The 22,204-nt window shown below is 45.9% G+C and overlaps 1 protein-coding gene across 2 annotated transcripts in view; it reads left to right on the top strand.

Moving 5' to 3' along the window:
* The window catches only part of LOC142566840 (glutathione S-transferase 2-like), a 257,913-nt gene that overhangs the window by 28,437 nt on the left and 207,272 nt on the right, over window positions 1-22,204 (top strand). Inside the window, exons 2-3 of one of the 2 annotated variants that reach the window (XM_075677739.1) lie at window positions 16,800-16,858; window positions 17,173-17,314. The exons of the other annotated variant lie outside the window; for it this stretch is intronic. Coding sequence (XP_075533854.1) covers window positions 16,800-16,858; window positions 17,173-17,314 — 201 coding nt within the window. The remainder of the gene's footprint in view (window positions 1-16,799; window positions 16,859-17,172; window positions 17,315-22,204) is intronic. 2 annotated transcript variants of the gene reach the window in all.

The following is a 22,204-nucleotide window of genomic DNA, read 5'->3' as shown; positions in this document are numbered from 1 at the left end:
GATTTTATGTCCAACAGAATATTCGAAATCCGTCTAGGTACTGCTTTCGTGCGTATATATCCAGGAAAACGGCTTGTCACAAGGATGCATACTTAGCACGACACTTTGTATAGAAATAAGGAACTCTATTAAGTCATTCCCCCTTCTGTTATGCACTCTATATACGTTGATGATCTGCGAATAGCGTGCCGCACCTTAAGTTTACCGACATGTGAAAGGCAGCTCCAGATCACAATAAGTAAGCTAATGCAATGGGCCGAGAAAAATGGCATCCGCTTTTCTACTCAACAAACTGGCAATGCTATTCTCTCAAAAACAAAGATTATACTTAGAACCGGTTCTAAAATTGAATGAAGTAAAACAAGAATATAAATTCTTGGGAGTAATCTTTGACAAAAAATTATACTTCCTGGGTCATGTAGAGAAAATAAAAATTAAGGCAAATAAAGCGTTAAATAGTCCGAAAGTGTTATCACATGGGCACTGGGGCTCTGACCGAACGTGCGTCTTACGTATTTACCAGTCTCTTGACGTAATAGTTCTGCGGAAACCCGCAAGGTGGAGAGAAGTAATTAATAAAGGGAAAATCAGACATCCACCCGTTCGTAGCAAATGCTACAAAGGAGACCCCGAGTTTCCTTTGTAGCATTTGCTACGAACGGGTGAATGTCTGATTTTCCCTTTATTCTCTCCACCTTGCGGGTTTCCGCAGAACTATTACGTCAAACTGTTGCCTTTGCTTCGAGTTGTTGACAAATTCGACTTCGCCCTGCCATCTGCTAGCCGCCTGGTTAGTTCAGATGGTAGAGTGGCTGCCCCGGAAAGGCGGTGGTCTCGGGTTCGAGCCCCGGACCAGGACGACTTTTTCTTCATCTGCGACGCTTCTTTCGAGGAACCCGTTTGGGTTTTCTTTGTAGCATCTGCTACGAACGGGTGGATGTCTGATTTTCCCTTTATTAATTACCGGTCTCTTTTGCATAGCCTTCCAGACTACGGCTGCCTGGTTCATGGCTCAGCCAGACAGTCTTAAGTTAGACTACTTGATACAGTACATAACCTTGGACTGCGACTACAAAGTGTTGCCTACAGAACATCAACTGTTCCAAGTTTATACGTTGAGTATAATGAACCCTCCTTACAGCAGCGCAGAGCGTTACTCACTTTTTGCTACGTATTCAGAATTCAGTCATCACCGCAACACATATGCTACAACATCCCCACACAACGCAACTCACGCTTACGCTATGCAAATAAACCGAACATGATTAGGCCGCTTGTCCGGCGATCTAAGGAACATTGTCGGGATTGACGTTCCTCATGAAGTACTCCAGGTTGCTAAAGATCCACGATTGCCCCCGTGGTACGATTTCACGCAGTTATGTGACTGGGCATTAACGCACCTAAAGAAAAAAAGGCCCCACACGAACACATCATACAAGAATTACAATATCAAAATTACGTGGAATTTTATTGATGGCTCTAAAAGAAAGGAACACGTGGGTGTGGGGGCTCTAACGGGGAAATTGGGAAACAAGTATTCGATTACCAAAACATGCCTCTTCTCACTGCAGAAGTTTATGCTATATGGGTTGTAGTTAAAAGGATTATCACTGACAAACACAAATAGTCATATACACTGATTCCTTAAAGGGCCCCTCACGAAGCCTCATAGCAGATTTTGGTTATACGCTGGAAGTTCTTACGTGTCCTCTAGGGAGCGTACTGCCGCAAAATTTTTTTTGAATCGGCTCATTAATAGACGAGATAGAAATATTTCAGTGCCGCGAGCACATGATTTCAGCAGGCGGGCTCCACTGTCAAGCAAGACACTCTCTCCACACGCCCCGTCTAGCCTACGCGAGCGAAATTCCTTCCCTGCGTTCTCCCATACCGGACCTCGAGGATCGCGTGACGCATACGTCACAGGCCCCACCTTCATTCTTTTTTTGCTCCTCGCTTTTTTTTTTTCGGCGCTACGCACTTTCGCCGACGGCGTCGCGCGCGAGCTGTTGTCTCGTTCGCGCAGCGCACGATTTTCCGCGCTGTGCACAAGGAAACATGACTAGCGGTATAATTCAGTGCTACACGAATACTGAGGCAGAACAAGCGGATCGCAGAGCATGATCACGCGCTGGAACACGGTAGAAAATGGCATAGTTTCGGTACCTGAGCACGTGACCGCACGACAGTGGGAACAAACAGGCGAAGCGGAAGTGCATCTCTCTAACTTCGGTGCGAAGTGAAAGAAAAAACGCGTAGACATTCCGTTTGTGTGTTTTGTTATTTCTCTAAACTTCGTCAATTCAAGCAACAAACCGCACAGATAACAGATTTTGTCTTGCATAATTCTCTAAGTCACATGTAACCACTAGCGACGTCACAATGCGGAAACGACTACATAGGCGCAGGGCACGATACGTCACCGTCCGGCTTGGAGCGCGGCGGCCGCGAGGACAAGGAAAAACGGCATTTGGTTTGCAATTTCAGATCTTTCCGCAGCGCGTAGCGATGTAATACTTTGCCGACACGATCGTTATCGCGCAATCTATGTTCTGCGCTTGTCAGTTCAAGATGACCAGACCTGGCGAGGGACCCTTTAAGTACACTAAAGGCTCTACATCTGAAATATGAGTGGAAACCCTTAAATGGGAACATTATAAACATGGTGGGGCTTAATAAATACGGAAGATGAATTCGTTTCCGCTGGGTCCTAAGGCATGTTGGCATACTGGGTAATGAAGCAGCTGATAGATTGCCATCGAAGGCAGAGTACAAAGGCATAACATACACTACTTCCATATAAAGATACAATCTGTGCGATTAAGAAGGCCTCAACGTCCAAATGGCAACACGAATAGGACCATTGTGCAGACAAGCTACATCTTGCTAAACCCGTACTTGCTGAGTGAAAGTCATGTTACCACCAGGAACGGGTCTTTGAAGTATTTTTATGCCGACTACGCATTGGGCACGCACACCTTACACACAATTATTTACTTATGAAAGAATACATACAAATGTGCGAGAAATGCCAAGAACCACTAACAGTTATACATATATTACTGACATGTACGCATATTCAAGTACACAGACGAAACCTTTTGCACAATTTATATAAACTACCCGTACCTTTATACCCTGCTTTAATTTTAGATGATCTGATAGTCCCATTACCTGACGTGCGTTAATTTACAGAGAACACTCGCTTTTTACATAAAACATAGGTCAGCATAGCCTTTTTCTTCTTATACTAGCTGTTAGAACACCTCGCGTTTGGCGCAGCATAGCCTTAGTCGCTTTTGCGTCACTAAACCACATTTAACAAACTGAAGGCGTCATTGACCGCTACGCTTGAGACAGCACTGGGTGGAAAGGGTACCCCTAGTACTACTAGAGCTGCAAACAACAATCAAGGACGACCTCGAAGTCACCGCAGCCTAGATGCTCTACGGGTCAACAATTCGCGTTCCAGGCCAGTTTTTTGGCCCCCAGTGAGGCACTCTGCTAGTGGCAGAGCAGCACTTAGGTTGCATTCCTTGCTCGACTCGCTTCGACCTACACCCAAATGTGTCGCCCGCGGGCAGCCTGTGTTAAGTTTCTCAACGATGGACACAACCACACACGTCTTTCTGTAACGCGACTCTATCAAGCCACCATTGAATCCTACCTATGAAGGCGTATTCCGTGTGGTTTCGCATTTAGAGAAAAGCTTTAAGATTAACGTTCGCGGCAAAAAGACAGTATCGCGCGACCACGTAAAAGCAGCCTCTCTTTAACATTAACTTTTCATTCCTTCCGTCATTGATATCGGAGCGTCAGGTATTCTTATTGGGGGGGGGGGGTTCTTGCAGAGACCGTGCGTCACTTCGTGTCCCCGTTCCTCGGAAATTGTTTGCCTTACCGTGGGAGTTATTGTCCCTTGCTCCGAAAATATAGTTTGCTTCGCCGGTGGGGTCATTGTTCCCTGCTTGCCCGACTGGGGCGCCACCACTACCAGTCGACAAACCTGCTTTTACTTTTTTTTACTAAAGCGCCGCAGGGGCGTCTGCGTCAGCAGGCGTTTGGCGTGTTGCGACACCACGTACCCGAGCACACGAGGGTTGGACCCTCCCGCGTGTAGTCGTGCGCGGCTTAGCCGTGTCTGGGGAAAGGGGGATCCCGGGGGTTGAGCTGATGCTGGGTTTTGGACCTTCGAGGCCCCCGGCGGAGGCAACACACCTCTTCAGCCTCTGCTTCACACAGACGGCACCTCCAGACTGACCCACCTTGAGGAAATCGGCAGTCGTCTTTTCCTGTCCTTCTCTTCAATCTTCGTCTTCCCCAGGTAGCACACAAAGTCTTGAAAACGTCGTATTAAGGGATTCAACGTCTGAAAAGGATTTTTGACCAAAATCGACGCATCAAAGACGTTCCAAACAAGATAGCTTAAAAACGAGGGGTGAATACGTTTTGATAACGTTGGAAGCCAGACAGCTTAAAAACGAGGGGTGAATACGTTTTGCAAACGACTCAAAACGCCACCGCCACGCCACGGCGCGTCAGCCTCTTTAGCGGCTTCTACAATATTCAACAACCCATCAACGCGATCCAACCTTGCGCAAGGTGGCGATACCGTCGTCAAATCATGTGACCAAGGTGGCCACGTGATTCGTGATGCCGGGCAGCCGGGCGAGCCGGGGCATAGTCGCGTCGTCATGGCGTCGTCACGTCACCGCACTCGCATTGCGCTGTGGTGTGTTTGCGGCTGTTCTGAACGTGCTGCCGCTGCCCTTTGCTATGTAAGTGTTGCAGTGTTTTGCTGTCAAGAAAACGATATTCTGTGATCAGTTTGGGTTGTGCGATATGTTTGTGTGGTTTTAATTTGGAAATCAGTAGTGTTTTCAATTGTTATTTGATCAAGGCGGCCACGTTATTCGTGAAGCCGGGCATAGTTACGTTATCGCACTCGCATGGCACTATGGTCTGTTTGCGACTGTTCTGAATGTGCTGCCGCTGCCCTTTGTCATGTAAGTGTTGCAGTGCTTTGCTGTCAAGAAAACGACATTCTGTGATTAGTTTGGGTTGTGCGATCTGTTTGAGCCGGGCATAATAACGTTATCGCACTTGCATTGCGCTGTGGTATGATAGCGGCTGTTCTGAATGTGCTGCCGCTGCCCATTGTCATGTAAGTGTTGCAGGGTTTTGCCGTCAAGAAAACGACGTTCTGTGATTAGTTTGGGTTGTGCGATCTGTTTGTGTAGATTAATTTGGAAATCAGTAGTGTTTTCAATTGGAGGGCGCGGAGTGGAGGGCACTAATCAGCTCTTCAAGTTCACTGTCATGTTATGTGAGGCGCCTTTTCACTGACGCTGTAATTAAGGCGTTAAGGGCAGTATAAGGACGAAAGTTAGAGGGACGAAATCGTGCCTGTGTGTCCCTAGCGTCGGGGTCGGCCGCTATGCGTGATCCTAACAAGAAAGCATTTTGCAGAATGCGAAGAAAGGCGGCAAAATTTCTGTCTGTGCGCACCTTGCCGATCTCCGCAATAGAGCCATCATCGTGGTATTTTAGTCTCCCGTTTAGCAAGAGTGTTGCAGACAAGGGAACTGGTTCAAACAGGCTTTTTTTTAATGATTCACTACTAGTGCGGTATCCCAAAAGGTGAGGTCAAGTGCTCACCCTATTTTCTTTCCTCGCGCTACAGCGCACTGACAGAATTTTGCGTGCACCACCGTGCTTTTATCGTTTGCGCTTCAGGTTCTCGATTGTATTTTCGCCCCCTTTACCCACGTGATGGGTATTTCATGGTATTACCGTGTACCACATGTGTCCATATATTGTGTCCAATATATGAAACGGCCAAATTCGATTTTATTTGACGCCTCAAATGGTAGTAATGTATTGAGTCCCTTGTAGCTTTGTGCTTGTTATTAATTTTACTATTTGGCGAATGGATACAGCATGCACGCTGCATAACTCGCTTGTGCATACTGCATACGTGAGTCGAGTATGCCCTTGGTATAAAATAACTTGTATGCTTTAGGTAGTACGATTGTTTGCAGTTTGGGAAATGTGTCGGAATGTACGCTGTGCGCCCTTCGCGCTTTACGGCGGCCTGCCGAGTTCGTGCGGGTGCCATGTGTGCGCATGGAGTTCGCGAAGCGCTCTCGCAGTTTTTTTTAATATATATATATACATGTGTTCTGTTCGCGCGCTTCGCACAACAGGGCATGTCGCAGTTCTTTGTCCTTGTGCAGCACATTTTCCTAGCGTACGTCTGTGCATTATTTGGTACCGGTTTCACACGGCGCTCTTTTAGCCGCTATCCAGTCCGTTACAAATCGAATTTCTCGGTCGTGATGGCTCCTCTGCGCAAGCTACGAGAGTGAGCCAGTCGCATCGATAATTTCGATCCGGATCGGGCTTGATCGCGATCGAGAGTGGTCGTGTGACACCGGTTTTACACATGGCTCCCACATAGGGAACACTTTAAGTTCAATGCTACTGAGTGAAGAGCAAGTGCATATATATGCCAGTGGTGGTATGTGGGCAAGTCTTTCTGGTGAAGCCAATACTTGTGCATTCAAAACATTTCAATTACCAGCGTAGTGCATCAATGTGTCTACTTCGACATAATAGAGCACCAGTGCAGATATCTGAACATACCTGTGCAGGGCAGCAAGTGTGTCTAGATTGAAACCACTACCAGCATGTGCGGCAGTTCTATTTCCAGCAGCGGGACTGCACAATAATCAGTAGGGTGCTTTCAAACTGTTTATCTATGAAGCTCTGCCTGGACTGTGTGCCAAATATTTTTGGACGTGAAAGTGGGGGTGAATTGGTAAACATCAGTGGAACTGTGCCTGGACTTTGTGGCAAATGTTTTTGGATGTGAAAGTGTGAGTGAACTGGCAAAGAATTTGCTCTGGGCTACATGTGTTAAACGTTTTTCTCATTCAGAGTGCTTCTTTTTACTTTAGGAGACTGGAGATGTGCGCAAAGTGGGACATGTCAGTGTGCTAATTATTGTATTTGCTGGCTTGCAAATTATTCGTTGCAACTTTGTTTTTGCCAGAGAGGTACAACTTTGCCTCTTGTAAAGGGCTTTTTAGATAAAACACTTACTATTTATTATGACCATTGCTTCCTTTGTTACACAAATGCAGCTTCCAGTGCATTCCAGTTTATTTCCATGTTTATGTAAGTTTCTAATATGAGGCTTGCATATTCATTTCTCACGTTCTGGAGCGGCAAGATGCAGCATTACTGTCTCATCGTTCGCTGTACTACAGTAGTGTTCACTTAATTGTTACACTGAATCCCCCGTTTAAGTATTCTGTACTAATTTCACTTGATTGCTTTTTTGTTGTATGGTTATTTTTTTCTCGCCATTACCTTCTTTGATATATCCTAAAGGCAATATTTCCAATTTTGCATTGTTCCCATTTTTTTTTATTTCTGTCACAGGATTGTTTTATGATGGTATGCGGTGGTATTTCTTTTTGTGCTCTTTTCAAGCTTCTAGATGATTGGTAACATTGCTTGGAGGCAGTTACCATCTAATTCATACTCTTGCATTTTTCAGTCTACTTCTTCCATTCGCTCCGATGTCACTTCTGCATAACTCTAGTCCATCTAATATCACGCGCACTTTACTATGATAAATTAGACACTTTAGTACACTCCAGGTTTTTCTGTTCATTTTTGTATATGTACTTGGAATTTTGTTTATGTGCTAGTGAATGTTCACTTTCGAGTTCATTACGAATCCTTTCTGCGACTTTTGTCATTGTTGATGTACTTTTATTTCTATTTGCATTTCTCACACAGTTTGTTCGAACCTTGCATAAGCATTACATTTTAATAAAGTGTTCTTGCTTTGTCACAATGTTCTCATTTCATGCACTCTTGGCATGAAGGGCTTGGTCTGGCCACCTGCCAAGACGTGGCCATTTGTTCTTTGCAGGATGTCATTCCCATTGTGGTTGTAAGCATCGTAGCTTACTAAAGGCGGTATTAAGGATTTATTATTCCTAACAGGCTCATTTTCGTGCGACTTGGTAGACGATGCGCCGGCCATGCGGGGAACAGTGCTTGGCACTGCGCCATGGCTCTTACAGTCAACACCGACGCTTCTACTCATCTGGGGCGCGATTGGAGATCGTTGTTCGAAACACCCGATCAGTTTCACCTAACGCGATTGGCCTAGGCCGTGCCAACGGGTGCGCCTGACGACATCTGCGCGGCATAGGCCAGTCGCGTGAGGCGAAACTAAACGCGTGTTTTGAACAACGATGTCTCATCGCGCCCGTCACCCGCGAAAATTAGCTTCAGATGATCGTAAACCTTTCAAGACCGCTTCTAGACCAGCTTTTTGATAACGTCATAAAAACGTTTAGAAATTGGTTACGAATAGTTTTGGCAAAGGGATTACTTGTGTCTTTCCCAATCCTATTTCTAGACCAGCTTTTCGAATACGTCTTGCAGACCTGTTCTAGATCGTCTCAAGAAAGCAATTAAGCCGGACATTAGCAGAGATATCCGACGTTTTCCCGCCGAAGTTCTCTCATTCGTGTCTTCTTTAACCCGTTTTTATCGTCTTGGATAAACGCTACGAAAACGTTACGTATCTCTTTTGTGCTACCTGGGTCCTCTCTCGCCTTTTTCATCTTTCCTGTCTTCTGTTCATTTCTTTTAACTTCCTATTTTCTGGGCGGCTTGGGTTAACCTTGTGTAATATATCAAGTCTTGGGTATATATATATATATATCTATATATATATATATATATATATATATTAGGTTATAGTGGGAACGTACCGCTGGCGTACGCAGAATAGATTTTTTTCTTATCCTGTGGCGTCCCCAGGTTGGGCTCCAAGGTGGGCGGCGGGCATTCCTGCCGAATACAGTAATCCTATATATGACCTCAAATTTTCCCCCTCTCCCTGGTCGCTCCCTGAAGAGGGGGCGCACCGAGGAAACGTTCAACTTATGAAACCAAGAGAAATATTTCCCAAGTACCACGTAATACATAGTCAACACGAAACCAAGACAGTCCGCACAATATCCCCATTTGTGGTCGCAAAATGTGACTGAAGCAGTCGGCTCTGGTTACAAAGTAACTGAGATGGGAAGCGGCGACCTTCTTCTGGAAGTGCTTGACAAGCTCCAATACAGCAACTGACCAAACTTGTTGCGTTTGGTGACATTCCTGTCTCTGTGGGACCCCATCAGTCAATGAACACTGTACCTGGTGTCATTTCTGATGATGACCTCCTTGAACTTAGTGAGATCGAGATGTTGGAAGGATGGCAAGTACAAAATGTGGTAAAGGTGCAACGAATTAAGTTAAGACGCGATGACAAGGAAATTCCAACAAAGCATCTAATAACATTTGAAACAAGCGAACTGCCTGATTCATTAGAGACGGGATATTGTAAACTACGCGTACGACCGTACATTCCCAATCCGCGCCGATGCTTCAAGTGTCAGCGTTTTGGGCATGGGTCTCAGAGCTGCCGAGGGCGTGCTACTTGTGCAAAATGTGCATCTAAAGACCACACATCAGACACCTGTTCTTCCACAACCCACTGCGCTAATTGTGACGGAGACCACCCCGCCTATTCGCGATCGTTCCCGTCATGGAAGAAAGAAAAACAAATAATCGAACTGAAGGTCAAACTAAACATTTCTTTTCCAGAAGCACGCAAGCGTTTTTCTTTCCACAACCAATCGAATCCGTCCTACAGTGATGTGACGCGGCAGTGCCACATCCTCTGGCGGCCACGCAAGTCACACGGAGTGTGACGGCGGTTACCCTATCAGCCCCCCTTGCGGGGAGCAGCCACTGCCCTTCCACCCCCTACTACGAAGGGCCAGCAGACCTCTGAGCCAGCCGCTCCCAGGGCCACTGCTCGTGCAGACAGGCCCGAAAAACCCCCGAGAGTGCCCACTGAGCGGGCGTCATCCAGCGCCTCTGACGAGGCGATGGATGTAACAAAAACTTCTCCGGCGTCTCAGACGCCGAAGAAACGGCGTTACTCCCTGGAGCGCGCTAACGTAAAAGAAATACCCCGCATCAACGGACCTGGAAAGGTCTCGTGAGCTAACTTAATTGATATCTCTTGACACGCACCATAAAACACTTCCAATATGGCCACACAGATAATGCATTGGGATGTGAGAGGTCTAATACACAATCTTGATGACATTAAGGAACTCCTTCGCAAGTTTAATCCAAGGGTGCTGTGTGTGCAAGAGACACCTCAATCCTTCACATACTTTTTCAAACAATATGCCATTTACCGCAAAGATCGCAGTGACGCTTACGCCTCGTCAGACGGTGTTGTTATTATAGTTGATAAGTGTATCGCCTGCCAGCATTTACATCTACAAACGCCCCTTGACGCAGTGGCAATCAGCGCCGTGCTATTTGATAAGATAGTTACAGTTAGCTCTCTACATTCCTTCGAGCAGAACTCCCCGAACCTTACATTGTAGTAGGCGATTTTAATGCACACAACACCCTCTGGGGAGGTTCTCGTTGTGATACGAGAGGGCGCTTATGAGAACTTCCTTTTATCTTCCAATGCATGCTTACTAAACAAGAACCCACATTCTACAGCGTGGCGAACAAAACGTTCTCATCTATTGATTTAAGTATAACATCAAGTACACTAGTGCCATATATACCTGGACTGGAACGTGATCAAAAATCCACACGGGAGTGACCATTTCCCAATTGTCTTAAAATTAACAAAAAGCGATAAGTTTCCTCTACATCTACTCCGTTGGAAGGTCGACTGTGCTGCCTGGAAACGATAGAGAGCTGACACATTTGACCTGGGATGACATCAGTACTCTCTCAATCGATGATAGTGTCATATTTGACGGAATTTATAACTGATGCTGCATCAATATGTATCCCTCAAATGAATGTATCACCCTCTAAAGGACGTATTCCATGGTGCAATGAGCAGTGAAAGGAAGCCCACAAATATCAAAGTAAAGCTTGGAGTCGCCTTCGCGAGTATACAACTACCGAGAACTTGATAAGCTTCAAGAAAATAAAATCAGAAGGTAGAAGGACGCGCCGTCATGCCAAAAGGGACAGTTGGCAAAAATACATTTCTGGCATTAATTCTTATACAGATGAAAGAAAAGCCTGGAACAGGGTAAATAAAATAAAAGGCCGTGAAACTCATCCTCTGCCATTAGTAAACACGCAAGCAGGCACTCTTGACGACCAGGCGGATTGTCTAGGAGCACATTTTGCCCACGTTTCCAGTACATCTCATTACACAGATAGATTCCTAAAATACAGGCGACAAGCAGAGCAGCTGACACTGGATCGGAAACGCACATCTAATGGAGTATACAATCGTCCATTTGGAATGGCCGAGTTCCAGGCCTCACTGAACTGTTGCAACAAGTCCGCTCCAGGAAATGACAGAATAATGTATGAGATGATCACACTTACACCCTGAAACACAAGAAACACTACTGTAACTCTTCAATTCCATGTTCTCCGCCGGCTACATTTCTTCCGTCTTGAAAGAAGCAATCGTCATCCCTATTCTCAGAGGGCAAGGACCCTTCTTCATCAAACAGTTATAGGCCTATAGCTCTGATAAGTTGTCTATGCAAACTATTTGAGAAAATGATTAACCGTCGCCTCATCCATTTTCTTGAAAGCAGCAAGATACTCGATCCCTTTCAGTGCGGTTTCAGAGAGGGTAGATCCACAACAGATCACCTTGTTCGCATCGAGACAAATATCCATGATGCCTTTGTCCACAAACAGTTTTTCCTGTCAGTATTTTTAGATATGGAAAAGGCATACGACACAACCTGGCGCTTTGGAATCCTCCGTGACGTGTCTGAAATGGGAGTTCGAGGCAACTTGCTGAACGTGATTCAGTTACCTCTCCAATCGGACGTTCCGTGTTAGAGTTGGTAACGTTCTCTCTCGCCATTTACGCAAGCAGCTGGTCTTCCACAAGGGGGTGTGCTGAGCTGCACTCTTATTTGTCAAAATGAACTCGATCCAGACTGTCATACCACGTACTATGTTTTATTCTATATATGTGGATGCCATCCAGATAGGTTTCAAATCATGCAATCCAAGTATCTGCGAGCGACAAGTACAGCTTTGCATAAATAAATTGTGTAAGTGGGCTGACGAAAATAGTTTTAAGCTGAACCCTCAAAAAAGTACATGCGTCCTGTTCTCTAACAAGAGAGGCATACTGGCGGACCCCGCAATAGATCTAAATGGAGAACGGCTATCTGTGAGCCATGAACATAAATTTCTAGGGATCCTTTTTAGACAGTAAGCTAACCTTTGTACCACACCTGAAGTATCTTAAGGTAAAGTGCCTCAAGACTATGAACCTGCTGAAGCTCTTGCCATGTACATCTTTGGGAAGCGACAGGAGATGCCTTTTAAAGCTGTGCAAAAGTCTAATATTAACACGGCTTGACTACGGAGCAATAGTCTATAATTCTGCTGGATCTAGTGCTCTGAAAATGCTAGATCCTATTCACCACTTAGGCATCCGCCTTGCTACAGTCGCCTTAAGAACTAACCCTGTGCAAAGCCTCTACGTCGAATCAAACGAATGGTCATTGCACTACCAAAGGACATATTTAACTTTCTCCTACGCCCTGAAAGTTAACTCAGATGTTAAACATCCTTGTCATTCTAGTATATGTGACTTGTCCACTGCAAGGCTGTTTCGTAACCGCCCAGCCACTAGGCCTCCTCTGTCTCTCCAGTTGGAAGCACTCTCAGAAAAAACAGGGGTCCCTCTTTTACACAATGTCCTAATGGCTCCTACATGGCTTCCACTGCCTTGGGAGTGGCAGACTATCCAATGTGACATCTTTCTTAGAAATATCGAAACGAGCCCCGGAGGCACACATATATTCGCATTTTCTGGAACTCAAGGAGAAGTACTCATGTGATGAATTTTACACAGATGCTTCGAAGTCTCCAGCTGGTGTTGCTTACGCAGCTCTGGGACCCTCACTTTCAACATCTGGACCACTAAACGCACACATCAGTATCTTTACAGCGGAAGCATACGCCATTCTTAAGGCTATTCCACACATACGGATCACAAATATCGATAAGGCTATTGGCTTCAGCCTCATTAAGTGTAGTGAGAGCGCTAATTAGCTTACGAAAGCATAAGAATTCAGTTTTTAATGAACTGTATAGCTTGTTGTGCTCCGCATATATGTGCAACCAAGCGATTATCCTATGCTGGGTACCTGGCCATAAAGGTATAAAAGGCAACGTAGCTGCTGACGAAAACGCTACATCAGTGAGTTTTAGCGACACAGATGGAAATATCCCCATTCCTGCCACAGACCTAAAGCCCTTTCTGCGCCGTAAATTGAGGAATCATTGGCAAGCAGAGTGGGATACACAAACATTGAATAAGTTACACATTATGAAACCAAAATTGCGGAATTGGATAAGTGACAAAACAGCACGGTACAAGGAAGTAATTCTTTGCCGATTAAGAATAGGCCACACTTACAATACTCACTCCTACCTCTTGACTGGCGGGGATCCTCCTATTTGTAGTAGGTGCGGCGATAGCCTGACTGTCCTCCATGTTCTTATTTAGTGCCCTGCAATAGAAAGAGAGAGGAAAAAGTATTTCCCTTCTGCATATCGGGAAAATATTCTTCTTCACCCTGCATTTTTTCTTAATGACGAACCGCTTTTTAAACTGCAAATAGTCTTAAATTTTTTAGCCGAAACTGACAGCCTGAAAATAATTTGGCCAGGCAAATTTTAGCACATGACTAACGGCCCTGCATTCAAGGGCTCTCTTGAAACTCCAGTGTCAGTGTTATGTTTTATTGCATGTTTTAACAAAAGCCCATTGCCATAGCCCACATCACTGCCTAGTCACCGCCATTATTTTAGCAACTATATATGATATGCCACTTAGAGCTACAGGTTTTAGGCCCTTTTACAGCCATGCCACATCTACCATGAGGAATTCATTGTGCACGCCATCCATAATACAACGTCAACAATACCATTTGTCATGGCGCTCTTTGGCCAAACCTGGCCCTTGCGCCATAAAACACCACACATCATCGTCAACTTTTTCATAAAGCCCATCGACTCTCAGTTCTCAAGATGTAAAAACGTGTATTCTTTGCCTTCGCTAAACCTAGTTCCCAACTAGTCCTATACAGAATTTGCATATAAGCTTATGTCAAACATGAGGAATAGGTCAAGAAACAAAAACCCTATAGTGATCACGCGAAGGTTCTTCAGTGCTTTGCACTTCCACCTGAGAACGTGAATCCTGGGTTCAAGACAGACTGCAAGTTAGCACGGTAGCCAGAGCCCTTGAAATATAGCCGAGGAACTTGTGATACATTGGGCTCGCGAAGTCAGCGACGGTCGAAAAGAGGACCCTAATTTCAGCCTTGGCAGGCTGAAATTGCATAAAAAAAAGGAATTCTTTCAACGTCCCGAAGAGTGCGCTGATCAGTCCGCCCGTACTAAGATCGCCGGGCTACACGAGAAGGTTTGCGGTTCAATGCAAGCGAGCGAGGCATAGTCATCCTACTATGCCAAAAGGGAGAGAGCGACGAGGAACAGTCCTTCTTTTACGCAAGTTGGAAACTCACTAGTCCAGAAAACGTGTGCAGTGCTACTTAGAAAGAGTGCGCATGTCTTGTATGGGCTGTTAAAAATTGTCTTATCTTGCCGGCTCGAGGTTCGTCATCGAAACGGATCACTGTCCTCTAATATGGTTGCAGACAACGTCTTCCAAAAATGGCCGTCTCCTGCGTTGGAGTCTCGCTTGGCAGTAATACTCTTTCGAGATACGCTATAAAAAGGGGACTCTCAATGGCAATACCGATGGCTTGAGTCGAAGCCCCTTAGATATAGAATCAGCCTCAAACGTTTAATCACACTGGTGTTCTTTTTTTCATGACGGAGGGATTGGAAGGGTCTTATTTTGGTTTCCACAGTTCGGTTGAGCCATGTCTTGTGAAGCATATAACATGTTTATATGTGTATTTATTGTTAATTTAAGTTCTGTAGAACTGTCGCTTCTGAGCGGGAAATAAGCCTGGCGAGCTCAGCGAGAATTTGTCTCGCGCTTGTTGACTGAGTGGCTGAGCCTCGGTGAACTGGGAACTGTTGCAGACCCTTCCGAGGCATCTAGACTCAGACCAAGACGTTGAGCGACGTTGAAAAACACCCAGTGTTTCGTGCTCAGGAGACCTGTGCGACAACCAACGACGACTACAAGCACCACCCTCCGTCATCCCTTTGGCCAGCGGATGTCGTCCCCTGCCCATCAGGATCCCCTTCGGTAGTGGGGCAGTCTGTAACGGTTCACTTTGTGAACGGTTATGCGCCTAATCGTCACGCTCGTCAACATGAAAATACTTGTCCGTGGATTGTGTGCGACGGGATTATGCGTGGAATGTGCAAATCTTACTCCCCTCTGTCCTACGTTCAGCCTCTCTACGCCAAGGAGTGGTATCTCTCGCATGGCCATCTGTGTGGGTTGCCCCGAGGTGGCCTACGTTCACAACCTCTACGCCAAGGAGTGGGTTCCCTCCTATGACACTGTGGGTTGACACGACGTGACCTAGGTTCACCCTCTCTGCACCAGGGAGTGGTTTCTCTCACGTGACCCTCTTTGTAAGTTGACCCGACGTGTTCTGATAAGGCCCTCCAGGGAACAGCAGATAATGAGGGGGCCTGGATGGTGGAGGGTATAAGAAAGCCAGCGAGCCGCCACGTGTGGTGACATGCATCTATGCCCTTGCGTACAAGTGCACGCATGCTAAACGTTTCTGTATTTTCCTTGGAGCGCACCGCACACCTGTAACGATGCATTAAACTTCTGTTATGTTTCTACATCACGTCATCTTCCCTGCCGAACTCTCCCCTATGGTCAACCTGGTTCGAGCTCCAAGTAGATGCTGATGGTCACAAAATCCCGTCCTCTTAACACGCCATTCTCGCGCACAACGCAACTCGTGGTCATAACCTGCTAGTATGCTGCGGCGATCGAAGTAGCATAGCTGTTAGAAGTGTGCAAACTATTGAGCACCCTTTGTCGCCTCGTATGCTTATACGGTTTCGTGTCGAACCGGTAACTGTTTTTCTTTCCGTGTTTGATTCGGGTTCAGGCACGTTTCAAAACCCCCGCCGTGGTTTCTCAGGGGCTTTGGCGTCGACGCACGCGGTCGCTGGATGAAATCCCGACCGAAACGGCTGCATTTTCACGAGGGCAAAATGCAAAAATGCTCGTGTGCCCTGTATTTAGTCCCCGTTACACAATACCAGGTGGTCGAAATCAATGTGGAGGCCCCCACTACGGCGTACCTCATAATCAGATCATGGTTTTGGCACCTAAAACCCAAGTTTTCTGTAACGTTCCAAAAATACCGCATCGTGTTCTGGTTCAGTTCTGTTCGAAGTTGCGGTTCGGGTAAGGTTCTCAGTTTGGGTTGGGGTTCGGTTCGGCAAACTGGCCACCTGCGGCTGTCCGTGACGCACTGCAAAACCCCGGAGGCAACGTGCCGGGAACGACATCAGTTCTGCTAATCACCAGGTGCCCGAGTCGTCTGCTTACGTGCTATTCAAAGGGTGCTTACGGGAAAATTACATTTCCTAGCGCTGTAGACACCTAGATTGCTGCAATAGATACGTGTACTACTAATTTACGAGTACTTTGACTAAAGTGAAGTATGCGTGCCGTTGGACTTGGCAATTTCCAGCTTTGCAAAGTTCGTATTGACCCTTTGTTTTATTTTTTACAGCTTAATCCCTTTCGTATGGTGCCCACTCTCGTTGACAATGGCTTCGCCGTTTATGAAAGGTACGAAGCAACACATTTGCGCCAGCGCGGAACAGGCAGCGCAGGCCTGTTAACATCTTTAAACCGGTTCAATTTGACTCATTCTATTTGTCAAACTGTGTTGAGACAAGTTTCCGCACGAGACGAAACTTAAATCTTTTACTGTATGTCTACACATAAAGTTCTGAGAATGCGTGACATGAAACGATTTCGTTACCTGGTTCCTGAGCTTCTGAACGCGTGTTCACCATGGCTGTTCATGTGCTTGTCGCCCTCTATGCAATCTTGCTGCGTCCTTGCTCCCAGCTGTCTCACTCCTCCTTCTCTTCTCGCAGCCTCGCCATCGTCTACTACCTGCTGCGAAAGTACGCTCGCAAATCTGAGTTGTACCCCGAATGCATTAGGCGGCGCACCCGCGTCGATCAGATTCTCTACAGCGTGGCTTGCAACATTCGGCCTCCCCATATTATCTTCTTTGTGAGTACCAATACTTTACGTATTCTTCCCCTCTCGGTAAATGGCCATGTAACACAGTCCTGAGCAGCCAACCTTTCCACAGTTTGCATCGCTGCGTTCGAACACGTGCTCTAGGCGACATAACCTCCGTAGTGTTTTTAGAAGCGTCCCAGGTACGCTTGCCACAGTCCAACGGGGAATATGGCGACGTGCCGGGGGCGACATTAGAGAAGACCTAAGCTACTACAAGAACACTGTCTGGATTCGAGGTAGTTTGTAGGGCAAGATCTTCGAATGGAACAGCGCAAAAGACAGGACGAGAGTGTGGCAAACGCAAACATTCTATTCAAAGCCATTGCACGACGGGTTGACTCGCATATTTCCAGCGTTTTTATCGGCCTATGGAACACGACATAATTTCTCTGCCCATATAGGTGGCAATCATCGCTAAAATTCCAGCTATGTAGAGAAACAGTCTCCAATACATTATAGATGGCCACGTTAGCAAATCGTGTTTGCTCTTAGTTCAAGTTCTCACATTCAACTGCTAAATTTCCCCTTGCATGTCTAATAACCGGCCAGGTTCGCTGCGTTTTTCAGTCTACCTCAGTGTCTAGAGCTGCGACACGTTTGCTTCCTTTACCGCTCGGCCACCCGCGTTTGTTCTCGCTTTAGTAATGTGCCAGTGTTCGGGATTTCATTTAGAATCCGGCCCCGTATTCACAACGCAGTTCCTATGCCGCCGCCGTCCATAAAAGTACCTGCCGGTCAACTTATAACTCATGCGGCCAGCTAACAGTTAACTACACCCACCGTGGTTGCTTAGTGGCTATGGCATTGAGCTGCTAAACACGACGTCGCGGGATCGAATTCCGGTCACGGCGGCAGCATTTCAATGAGGCCGAAATACAAAAACACCCTTTTACTTAGATTTAGGTGCACGTTAAAGAACCCCAGGTAGTCCAAATTTCCGGAGCCCCCCCACTACGGCGTGCCTCATAATCAGATCGTGCTTTTGGCACGTAAAACCCCATAATTTAAATTTTTAACAGTTAACTATTTCTAAACAAACAGGTTCACGACTTCATTCGGTGGCGCGCTCGACTTACTTTCTACGGTATCGCATGTGCTGGCGATTATGAAATTTAAGTGCATGTTAAGTCTTAATAAAAAATATGCTGTCTTTACACGAACCTTCGCTAAAGGACGTTGAAGCAGAAATCACTGCTACAGGGGAGCATGTCTTGACCTTTGGAGCAATTTTTTAAAGGGACACTAAAGGCAAATATTGAGTGAAGCTAAAGTCATAGATTGGTGCTCGAGAATCTCTAAGGCATCAATATTATCGCGAACAGAGCCGTAATAATCGAGCAATTGAAGTAAATGCAGCACATGATTAGACTCCCCCGGAACATTCAAGTACTTGCCCGATGACGAAAGCACGCCTCAGTTAAATTGTCACTAGTACTCAATCACTCGTTGCACAAATCGTCCTTGTATTGTATTATAAAATGAAATAAAATGCTGCTTGCCCAGTTCTATTTCACTTTTACAAAATAGAACTAATTGAAGTAACCCTAACAACAACGCCGGGCGGTCGAAAGGTTTCGTTTTCGCTGGACTCCCCGCCGCCCAAGGTTTCCGCGTTTCAGTAGTTATCGCGTAGGGCCGCGCTGGTTTTGCTGGCTCGCGAAACTCGCACGAACTGCAAGTAGCGGAGAATTCAACTTCCATGTGCTGTCGCGGGATGCCCGAATGGCCTACGCCACTTGACCAAAAAGAATCTGCAGTGGCGAATGCGCCGCTCTGTCTTGGCTCGGCACCGCCGTCTGTCGGGCGCCGCTTTACTCACCGATGGCAGCAAAGGGTGGGGATGGCTGGATGGATGGATGGGTGGGTGTTATGAGCGTCCCCTTCGGAACGGGGCGGTGGGTTGCGCCACCAAGCTCTTGCTAAGATACTGCCTAATGTCCTACCTAGGTTAAACCAGAAAAAAAAAACACTATGAACTGCCACAACCAAATTTTCTTATCCCCTATTGCGAACTGTGCTTTTGTACGTCTCCGTTTTTGTCGTTTCCCTACTTTTCTTCCACCAATCTTCCAATCGTCTCTTACTAATCCCTATTGGAGACATGTTTACTTTTCCACTGCTCTCGCTGAATCCAAGGGCTTCAAGGAGGCCTGTGGTGCCTAAATCGACCGCTGGGTAGACTTCTGTCTTCACATTCTAATAAAACATGCTCCATAGTTTCCCTAGCTTTACCGCAGCAAGCACATGCTTCTTCTTCCTTCTTATATCTCGCTTTATTGGTGCGTGTTCTAAGGCATCCCGATCTCGCTTCGAAAAGTAAAGAGCTTCCCTTTCAGTTATCATAAATTGTTTCTTTCCTGATTTCGTTTTTTCCTCTTAAGTAGTTACTCATGGCAGGTTTCTTCTCCATTGCCGCCACCCATGAGATTATTTCGGCCTTCTGACTTTCCCCTTGACGTTCTTTGTTGCTCTGTTGCCCACCCTACAGGCCACGCACTTGCTGGTAAGCTTCCTAGTTCTTTTCCTCCACTGTGAATCAATGTTTTTCCTGTACAGATACCTGAACACTCTCCCAGCCCATTTACTTTCTTCCATATTCCTCAGCCGTTCTTCATACTCAATTTTACTGCGAGCTTCCCTCACTACAAAACTAGTTCAGCCCATATCACCCTGCACAGCTTCATTTGTAGTCTTCCCGTGAGCGCCCAATGCGAGGCGACCCACTGGCCTTTGGTTCCCGTAGAGTCCTGATTGTACCCATGATTTAAAGCAAACAACCGCATTTCGAAAAGTAAGTCCTCGAACCATTACACCTTTCCACATACCTCGGAGTACCTCGTACCTATTGTATCCACATAGCGCTCTGTGCTTCCATTATGGCTGCATTTTTCTTCCCCTTTCCTTTTATGGTTTTTTCCTGCGTTTCAATATATCCATTGCCTTCGTTTATCCATATACCAAGGTATTTATATTCTGTTACCCGAGGTGTTTCTTTGCCCTGTATCTCCACTGTCTGTTCACTGTTTTCATTGAATACCATAACACCTGATTTTCTAACACTAAATTTTAAACCTAAATTGTTGCCTTCCTGTCCACAGATATTAGCCAGACGTTGCAAATCACTTTGCTTGTTAGCTAGCAACACAATGTCGTCCGCATAAAATAAACCTGGGAGTTGCTGCTGTATTACTGTACCCGCCTGTTTGTATGAGAGATTAAACCCGATATTACTTCCTTCTAGCGCCCTCTCCATCCTCACCATGTACATCATAAACAGCAGCGGGGATAAAGGGCACCCCTGCCTCGATCCCTTGTTGATATGAACTTTCTCCTCGCTCCTCATCCCTTCCCATTCAACGCAAACGGTATTTTCTAGGTAAATCTCTCAAAAGCTGTAGACAATAGTCACCTAAGCCTTCCCCTTCCAGAATATCCCACAAAATGTTGCGGTCTACATTGTGATAGGCTCCTGTAATGTCTAAAAAGGCCACATATAACGGTCTGCTTTCAACTTCTGATATTTCAATACACTGAGTAAGAACAAATAAATTATCATCCAAACGCCTACGTATTCTTAAGCCAATCTGAAGTTCTCCCAAAATGCCATTACTCTCTGCCCATGCTTGCAGCTTTCATTTGATTGCCTGCATTGCTAACCTGTATATTACCGACGTAATGGTCAACGGTCTATACGAGTGAATTCTATCTTTCTCCCCCTCACCTTTATAAATTCATTCTACTTTGTCGCCAACTATCTGGTATTCGTCTATCTTTTAAAGTTTCTTCCACTGCTTTCACCAGAGCTTCCTTACTTTTTGGTCCTAGTTCATTGATCAGCCTAACAGGAACCTCGTCTAGGCCTGTGGCTGTGTGCTTAGGAACTTTCTCTTCGGCTTTCTTCCAGTTGAAATTTGTCAGCACCAGCTCCTTTCACACCTGGGTCTCTTTCATGTTCTTTTTTTCCTCAAATGCAACCTCTCATTGCCTTCGAAAGACTAGGCTGTTATTTTTCGGATGTAATTTATTGCCGCTTCTCCTTCCAGTCTGTTTCCATCTTCGTCTAGGATGTGTTGTTCTATTGTTGACTTCCTGCCTAATAATTTTATGTGGTTCCAAACTGTTATAGGTGCAGCCTTCTTTTCTTACGTATTGCTGACAACCAACGTTCACTTTCGCCTTTTATCTTTGCTTGCACCAGTATTTGAACCATATACTTTTTCTCCCGGTATGTTTCCCATTTACTGGTTACTTGATCCTGTGGCAACTGCGCCTTCTTTGCCTGCCTGTGCTCTCGGGATGCTTTCTGTCGTTCGGCGATCGCTTCTCGTATCTCCCTGTTCCACAAGCTTTTCGGTTTCTCTTTTCCTTTCCAACGAACATGTTGTTTCTCTTTCCGTCTTTCTGTCGTTATTACACTTAGAAGCTCACTATGCAACGGCGTATGTAACGTCTCAACGCCCTCAGTTGGTGGCGGGACATTTGAATTTCTATAAAGGTATTCATACCCTTCAGATGCAATTTTCTCGTGAATTATAAATTTCTTGGCACGAAACAAGCGTTGCGAGGTTTGTGGAACGGTATTTAAGCGGCCCACGTCAACTTAGTATTTGTCTTTAGTGTCCCTTTAAAGCAAATAGCCTTCTCTGGCTCTTTCGGTCGTTTTCGTGATTGGTCGGGGATTGGGTCGGCAAGGTAAAGGGTAGCTCCCTCGCTCTATTCCTCGCAGCTCATCCCTCCCTCCCTCCCTCTTGCCCTCTCGTTCGTTCGCTTGGCCGATTCCCTTACATTTGCAGTCATCGTCGATGGTTCCTGTGCAATTTTTTTATTCGTACACGACTGCACTTACGTAATAAAGGATACCTAGTGTGTGAGCTATCA

The sequence above is a fragment of the Dermacentor variabilis genome, unplaced genomic scaffold, assembly GCF_050947875.1.
Source record: "Dermacentor variabilis isolate Ectoservices unplaced genomic scaffold, ASM5094787v1 scaffold_13, whole genome shotgun sequence".
Taxonomy (NCBI): Eukaryota; Metazoa; Arthropoda; class Arachnida; order Ixodida; family Ixodidae; genus Dermacentor; species Dermacentor variabilis.
Note: the sequence above shows the minus strand (reverse complement) of the source record. Positions and strands in the feature narration are given on the sequence as shown.